General features: G+C 40.3%; 1 protein-coding gene across 1 annotated transcript in view; it reads left to right on the top strand.

Moving 5' to 3' along the window:
* The window catches only part of LOC103767947 (chromosome unknown open reading frame, human C16orf72), a gene marked incomplete at its 5' end in the record, with an annotated part of 13,723 nt that extends 6,029 nt beyond the window's left edge, over positions 1 to 7,694 (top strand). Inside the window, one exon of the mRNA XM_008935080.1 lies at positions 6,073 to 7,694. Coding sequence (XP_008933328.1) covers positions 6,073 to 6,317 — 245 coding nt within the window. The remainder of the gene's footprint in view (positions 1 to 6,072) is intronic.
* Between the last annotated feature and the right edge of the window lie 1,018 nt (positions 7,695 to 8,712).

Below are 8,712 nucleotides of genomic sequence, written 5' to 3'. Positions count from 1 at the left end.
TTCCTGCAGCTTCTCCTCCCCTTCTCTTTAATGTGAGGGAAGCAGTGATTAAAATGTCTCCCAGACTTTTCCTGTTTATCATAGGACTTCTCAGAACTATGTTTTGATTTTTAGAATTGTAGCATAGAATTGTTTTGGTTGGAAAAGACCTTTAAGATCAAGTCCAGCCATTTTGAAACCTATGTTGGGTCTTCAGATGTGTGTAAATGTAAATTCATGTCCTCCGTAGGGCTGTACTTCATTTTTGGCAGGCTGTTTAAAAGTGTTTTGCTGCTTCTAGATCTTGTGAGAAAACTTGATAGTCAGTAGCAGCCTTGGCATGTGCTTGGGACTGAGATTTTAAGGGGAAATGTTTGACTGGCATGTGAAGGAGTGAGGCATTGTCTGGTGCTGGTAGGCTTCCTGTGGAAATGGGCTGCTTCTCTGTTGGTAATATGGATGGGCTGAATTAGATTTGAGGGATGATGATAAAAAAATGTCTGCTCTAAGCAAGACCTCTTTTAGTGAAGCAGGGGTACATATCAATCTGTGGGATGAAAAAAGCTCTGTGGAAGCTCAGAAATAGGCACTAGTATATGTCTAAAGAACATGGTGCTATAACTTGCTGAACTTGCTCTGTAATGGGGGAAATGCCTGTGTTTGGATCATGGAAGGACTCAATCACATCTGAAAACTTGGACAGAAGCTGTGGCAATAAAGTAGCTACTAATTTTTCCTGGAATGTCAGACAAGTCTAGGTGTATGCCCTAGACTATAAAACATCAGAGGTGGTTATCTTTAGGTATTGGTACCATTTTAAAACTCATAAAATAGTTGACTGTTTTTGTGACAAAACCTAGGGATTTTGAAGCCAAAACTTAATCTGGTGATATTAGTTGTCAGTAGCCTTTGTGCTGTAGGGAGACTTGTTCTTCTCTGCTGTCCTGCTTTCAACAGTTGCTATGGTATCTAAAAGCCAAATGATCATGACAAACTTGTGCTGACCCCAGGCTGTTTAAGGTGTATGTGATTTACCTGTTGACACTGTGGCATGATGCTGTGCATCTGTTACTGAAATAGTTAATGTAACAACCTAAGGGTACTTCAGAACGAGTTTTTGGAACTGAGTAACCTCGTGAGAGAGTAAACTGGTAAATAAATCTGTGCCCTTAATATCAGCTTTCCATTATTAGTGTGCTCATAGATAACCTTTGAAATAAAACATGGCTAGAAACATGAACTGTGAGTAGCTGAAATGAAAGCCTTTGGGAAAGGCTGAGCAGTGAGCTCAAGGTAACATATGCTGGTTTACTCTGAAGTTCAAGTGGACTTCTCTGAAACTTCAAGAACTGCATCTGATGATGCTTAGTGTTTAAAGATGTGATTATAGAAGATAAATACCTTTCTCCAATGTCTCAGACAGTCAGGATTTTAAACTTCCATCAGTCTCTAAAATGTCCCTGCCTTTAGCATAGGTATGAATGTATTTTCACCTGCTTTCTGTGCCTGTTGCCATATTCAATTGTGAGAGAGGAGCTTCAAATGACAGAATTAAACTGAGCTAACAGTCATTCCCAAAAGCTGACGTGTCCAGTCCCTTTCTGCCTGGCTGTGGCTGGCCTGCCCTGCAGTGCTGGGGCTGTGCATGTCCCTGCTGAAATAATGCTCTGCTCTTTCAGTGTGGAACGTGCTCCCTGCTACATAAACGGCTCTCCCAGCACTACAGGAGGAAATGCTGTGATCTGGGGAGTGAGCTTGGGAAGTGGTGCTGAAATGTGTTAGACTTGAGCAGTCTGAACTAAAAATCACATGTATGGGCAACAGCACAGTGGGGGTTAGTTGCTTTGCTCCTTAGCTTTCATGCTGATGTATATGATTAATGTGGTTATCTGCTGGGAGGGCACTGCTGGGAGAACCCTTCCTCTAGCATGTGTGGCTTGGGCCATTTCAAGAGCCAGAATTTCTACTAGGCCTCCTTATTCTCTTAAAATACAATAGCAAACATCAGCAGTTGTTAGAGTGGAGAAGCAGCAGTGGTAGAAGAGGATGGGGAGAACAGAGTTCAGACCAGTTTGAAAGAGTTTAATTTAAAGGTTGTGTGTATATATTTAGCTATCATGGTTGGGTATTGGTATGTACTGCTAAAACTTGCTCTTTGAGCAGTACTGTGAAAGGGTGAGTATGACATAGGAGTGACAAGCATCTTATCTGCATGCCAGTTTGTATTTATCTGGGGGTATTAACTAATTCCTGTTTTAGTCACACTTATCTAAGCATGAATGTTTCTTTTGATACTTCCTGATTTAAAACTTGTGGAAAACAACAGTTAATACTGTTACTATACTGAACAGGAGTTACCCAGTATATTATGCTGTGATAGTGACTTTAATAACTCATTACAGACCTGGTCACAGTGCAGATGAAACAGCATTTACAGTTTGGTGGGCCAGTGTTGATAAATGTACTAATTTTGAGTGGACAGTTTTATTTAGCTCAAGTATTTAATACTCTATCAAACTTTTAGCCAAGCATTCTAATCACTTGATAGTTTTGAACAGGACTTTAGTTATTAGCTAATATTGGTCACAATGTTTTTACTGCAGCTTTTTCTCATAGTACTATAATAAATGCTTTAGAGCATGGCTTTGGATAAAAGTGCTGTGAAATTATTTGCTGTGAAATGCTGTATTCTTCATGACCAAAAGATATGTCAGGAATGGGAATGTAGTATGTACTGCAGAATATTTCAGAGAGGCTCTCCAGTCATCTCAAGTTTAAAAAGGGAGAGCCATCTGTCCTTTCTTGAAGGCCTCTGGTAAAAAAGGAAATGTTTCCTGTACAAAGCAGTGGGAGTCTCCAGAGGTGGTCTTGAGATGGTGAAAGAACTGAAGACACACTAGTAGCTGTTGGAGCCTGTCCTGTTGTATAGACAGACCTGATGTGCCTGTGATTAGGGCATGTTAATCACAGTGGAGGGATTTGAGGTGGTGAAATGGTGCTGCTGGCAGTCATGTCATCTAACCAATGCCTGGTGTCTGTCACTGCTTGCTGTCCTGCTGGAAATGGTCAGTGCTTTGGGAAGAGGTCTCAGAGTCCACGGAAAACTTAGAATAATTCACAAGAAATGGCTTTCTGAGATTTCCTTTTTGCATTACAACTTCCAAGAAGAAACGAACTGTGGATCACATCTGAAACATGCTTTCTGTCAACAAAAAAGATCTTTTCAGTTGCATTGCTGATGGTCTTCAAAGATGTTGATTCCATAAAATGGCAACTTGGTACTGCAGTGCATGCCCTGAATTGTCTTCCGTGTTAGCTTGATTACCCAATCCTAACCTGTGAACTGAATGTTTTGTTTGACAGTTCTGCTCCCTGGGACTGATGTGTAGTCCTGTGTAATGTGGTTAACTGCCAGTAAGTGATACCAGATTGTCACTCAGTCTGTTGGCATGCTCAGTACTGACTGTTACTAGTTCAGTATTAAAAACCTGGATGAGCTGCAAGATTAAACTACAACCAAAGTCCATGTTGTGATGCAGTATCCTTGTGCTCCTGTCTTTGTAGAATTTAATTCAAATCTACTCCTCTGCTTTTGACACTGGGCTTGGTTGGAGACTAACTTAACTCCTGAAGGTTATTTTTGGATTTAAATGTATAATGATTCAGTATTGCCTAAATATTGGTATTTAGGCATTGAGGCATTGCTTGCAAACCTTGTCAGTCTGGTTTAGAATGTGCTGCTGCAGCACATTACAGGTGCACCTTTTAATTCTGACTTTTGTATCTTTTTTTTAAAATGTGCTTGTTACCTGAGAAGGCTCTACTGTAATACTCTTGAGTCATGCAAAAAAAAAAGTATTCTCACATCATGGGTCAGTTTTAGGGTTTATCTAGATTGTTTTTCTCTCCTTATTTAAACATTAGATGTAATGAAAAGATGTAAAGGTAAAGCTGAATTAGTATGTTGGTAATTTGGTTGTGGGCTATATATAATACAAGAGTAAATGACAAGTGGTGTAAATGATTTACTCAGTGGAAGTAACAACACTGAACTTGTGTGTTCAGAGCACTTTTGGTTGGAGCAGTGACATGGGGGAAATCTGTGATCAATTTTGATTTGAAATGTCACCTTCTGTGCAGTGACACATTTTCCAGTTTCAATGTATGGGATGAATTAATGCTTTAATGCTTTTTCTAGTGTATGTCATGCCAGTTGAAATTAAATTTGCTGTTATGGTTGAGTTGTGAAGTGATTGTTACCTGCCCAGATTTTGCATGTTGGTGGTTTATCCAAGTTGTGGTATCTGGATTGGCTTTTTGCTTGTACATCCAAGTCAATTACCTGCTTTACTTTCTTGGGTAGATGAATTGGAAACTCGTTTCATAATGGTTTTGAATTTAAGCTTGTCCTTAGCTCTGGGAATAAAGCTTGTTTCTGAATTATCTTTTTACTGGCACAGCTTCTGCTGTTGAACTACTTTCTGCCATTGTGAATGAAACATGATTTTAATATTAATGAAACCTGTAGGGTCCCTGTCAGGCTTCAGACTGTTTCTGAGTCATACTAGAACACCACTCCCAGCTGTAAGCAAAAGCTCCAAGAAAGAATCTACAATTAGTGGTTGTTTTTCTACTGTTTGTTGCATAATGCCCAATCTGTGAAAAAGTATATCCTGTGCTGTTACAAGATCTTGGCTTTAAATATTCATTCAACAGTAATGTACAATAGCATGAAATTGTGTGGCTTTAGATTTTAACTTCTAATAGAGGCTTCTGGCAACTGATCTAGTAGCTCTAGCAGTCTTCTGGTGAAGAGAGCTGCTCTGAAGCTGCTTGTTTGGCCTGTCAGCAGCCAATAGATGGTTTTTCTAGGCTTTACCTCTCAGTGTGTGACTTCTGGCTGCTGACTTGACCATACATGAGGATGTGTGTTAAATGGCTTTACACACACAGGATGTGTGATGGCTGGACAAAGGTCTAGAGTATTTGAGACTGGAGAAAACCTCTGATAGAGCTCCAGATTTTGAAGGTTACTGAGACAAATATTCCTGGACACCTTAGCATTTGCCTGCCTTATTGCTGGAAGAATACACAGAGGTAGATCTTGTTCTGCTGTTCCTCATCTTCCTGCATGTCTCTTGCTTTGATTTTATTTCTAGGGCCAGGAGATGTTCCTGTACTTTCCTTATAATGCTCAGATTTCAAACAGTTAGGATAGCAAAGATGCTTGTCTTATCTCTGAGTGCCTGTTTATCTACAAATAGAGCCTGAATTCCAAATGGAGAAGAATTGCTGGGCTTTCATGTACTAGCCCTTACTAAACTTATATTTTGGAATGTGCTGCTTTTGCAAAGTTGTAATTGTTGAAGACAAAGTCTAAACTGGTGTGCAGTTTGTGGTTTTCTGGTTTATGGCATTGTTTCTGCAAGAAATAATCTTCTGTTTTAATTAAACGTTAAAAACCTGAACACAGACAAAAGTAATTGCAGGGTGCCTGTGACAGTGTTCTGTTAGTAGCACATTTTGGGGGCTTGTGGTCTTGCTTGGCTTATTAAGTGCTTTTCTGAATTCTGATGTAATACGTGTTGGCTATAAGCCATGGGGAAAAAAAAGTTTTTGTTTAGAAACTAGCTGTGGAATACACCTGCCTGAGATCTGCTGTCACACTGCGGTTTTCCCTAGAGCTCAGTGACTCAAGGAGTGCAAGGGAGCAGGGTGGTGGTGTTTGAAACAAGATCACGTCAGATCAACCCACAAAGTCCTTGGTAGGGGACTGCTGGTGTAGTGTGAAGTGTTGAAACAGTCTGCTCTTGACCGTGTACCTGTGCTGTGGGTAGTGTTGCCCTTGCAGAGCCAGCCTTGGCCATGGTGTGCTGCTGCAGCCTGGTGGACACGCTCATTCCACCTCCAGAAGCACTTCTAGCAGTAGCTCAAGTCTCACACGGACTAAAAGCTGGGAAGGTGTGGTGTGGGCTTCAAGTGTGTGTGGTGTAAATAGTAAAGTGCCTTTAACGTGCTGCTGGGAGTGAGCTGTGTCTTCCTTTCTGAGGTGGCTGTTGTTGGAGCTAAACGCTGTTTCTCTTCTCCCCGCAGGTCTCAGTGGTGCAATGGCGAGTATAAGTGTTCGCTCCAGTACCCCGGGCTCGCCCACGCACGTGAGCAGTGGCTCCAATGCTAGTCGAAGGAGAAATGGACTCCATGATGTTGATTTGAACACTTTCATATCAGAAGAAATGGCACTCCACTTGGACAATGGTGGAACTAGAAAGCGTACCTCAGCCCAGTGTGGCGACGTCATTACAGACTCACCAACCCATAAACGCAACAGAATGATCTAAACTGCAAAAATTTCAAACCCACCATGCTGCTTGAAAGCCACTTGATCCTCAGAGTACTATTGAAAAGGAAACATGAGGCCATCTTTCCATATTCACTGTTTAAGACAAATTCAATAATTGCCATAAAGGAAATTTTAGATATGACATTAGATGCCTCTTGTAACTGCGGCTTTCTTAAACTATATTCTTAGCAGAGGACATCAGATATTGTGTAGTAGTTAGCAAGATCATCATAGGCAAACATGTATCCGTTCCAAGGCTAAAAGTGACCTTACTTGTATTAAAGGGAAAGGAGATTTCAGATGTTTATTTGGTTATAGAATGCTTTTTTGTCCTTTTATTTCCTGCTGTGTTGAGTATCTGCTTAAACAGTATTGCCAGTTTGACTGAAATTGTCTAAACATGACTTGGCATCTTTGTCCAAACTGCAGGCTTCCATTTTTGCAGCACTGTACCATGCACCTAGTTTCTATATAGTAACAGTGTGCAAGTTATAAATATTGGACTGTACCCTTTTTAGTTTTAAAAGCAGTTGATAATTCTGGTGATTGTGTGATAATGTAAAGAGGTGCTATGATGGTCATGCAATTAATACTTAATATTGAATCAATACAAGGATCTTTATTGGATTCATTTTGTGTGTTTTAGTGCTCTGAAGTAGCAATATTAAACTTTTCCCCAATTAACTTCATAGGCTTTTAAATCAGTTTGAGAAAATAAATGTACTTATTGGTATTATCCTTGTGGTAATCATACACAGTGCAGACTGCACCAGTGCTGACCTAAATTTAGAGAATGATGTCCTGTAATTGGAAAATAGGCTTTTCTGTTCAGTATTAGTGAAGGGTAGGTTTTGTGTACACCCATACCCCCTTTTACATTTCTTGTGAAGTAATTGCCCGTTGCTGGGGAGGGGTGGGAAGAGAGGGAGCGAGGGGGGATAGTTGGAAGAGGGGTGTGTTCTAACAAGTAAGACTTCTGGCCACATGTGGAAACTTGGATTAATTTAAGATTCTGTGTGATGCCATCTCCTTCAGGAGGGAGTGACATGCAGGTTCTGTGAAGTGCTAAGAAAATAATTTAAAACTGGAAGTTGACTATAAAGCTGTGGATAAACATGCCGTAAGGATGAACTGAAACGGATAAATGGCTTTCTCTTTGCGTTGAGCTTACCTTCATAGGATTGAACTCTGGTTGCCATAACTTAAGCATAATTTAAACTGAACTAGAAATCGAGACTGATCTGCTGCAAATCCGTTCTGAATGGAGAAGGAGGTGTGTCAGTCTAAAAGAGTGTCATAACTATTTTTACATGTAGTTGCAGCAAGTCTTTGGTGGAGATCGCTGGCTTTTAGGGCCTGTGAATCTCTGCCTAGGAAAGGGTAATGTAAGAGGAGTGGGAGAACTAAGAGCTCCAAACCTGCAAGTTGAGAAGAGTGAGGTTGTATGCATGCTTTAACTGGAAGCATTGGCTGATTCTTGGACGAAATGCAGCTATGCTAGATTCACAATACTAAAAAATTGTGTTCTAGCTAAGTTAAGGCACTTTGAGCTCCATGTTAATACACAGCTCTTCAAAACTTTTGCTTATGTGCTTGTAGAGTCGGTTCTTTTTTTTGTAATATCTTCCTTGTTTGAAGCAGACTTCACTGTAGATTTGCTTTTTCTTTTTACCCTGGTGTCCTCTCACTGGTGTTCTGGAGTTAAGGCAAGACGGCAACAATGTGATAAATTCTCAGAATTCAAGGCTCTTCATTAAGAGCATGATTTTCTTGCTTTGTGGTGCTTCCATCAATTTTTTTTCCATTGAAGAGCTCTTGAGGATGTCAGCAGCTGCACAATACTGTAGCTGGAGGTTCTGTAGTTCATGGGACAAGTGTAAGAAAACTGTCCAAAGCAAGCTGGTAAGAACTACTCAAAACCCCTGCCTGTGTTACATAGCTGAACTTGCACATCACCTGAAGACTCAGTATACATGAATTTCAGTTACTGCTATTAATTATGATTCATAAGACTTATGTTAAGTAAAATGTTAATACTGCATAAAGCTACTTTTCATTTGGAGACTGCTTTTTCAAAAAAGGCTTTGAAGATGGTATCTAAATGGATCTGTTAGTATTTATTAGCCTGTTGGTGGAGGGATTTTCCTCTTCCGAAGGAAAAGTCTGGAGTCTGAAAGGACATGTTTGAGAACCATTCTTCAGCTTTTGTTTGTTCATTAATGGGCTTGTACAACTAAGATGCTTATGCTCTGCAACTTCTACCACACTTCACAAGGATGTGTGGGAAGGGTAACATCATGTTGGCATCAGTTCTGCATAGTGGACTGAACTGTAACAGTGCTTCTGGTCTAGCCCAAACATACAGAGCCTGTTCAAATTACTTCTCCACTTCC

This window comes from Merops nubicus, unplaced genomic scaffold (genome assembly GCF_000691845.1).
Source record: "Merops nubicus isolate BGI_N331 unplaced genomic scaffold, ASM69184v1 scaffold34712, whole genome shotgun sequence".
NCBI classification, from domain to species: domain Eukaryota; kingdom Metazoa; phylum Chordata; class Aves; order Coraciiformes; family Meropidae; genus Merops; species Merops nubicus.
This window is presented reverse-complemented; position numbering and strand designations above follow the sequence as displayed.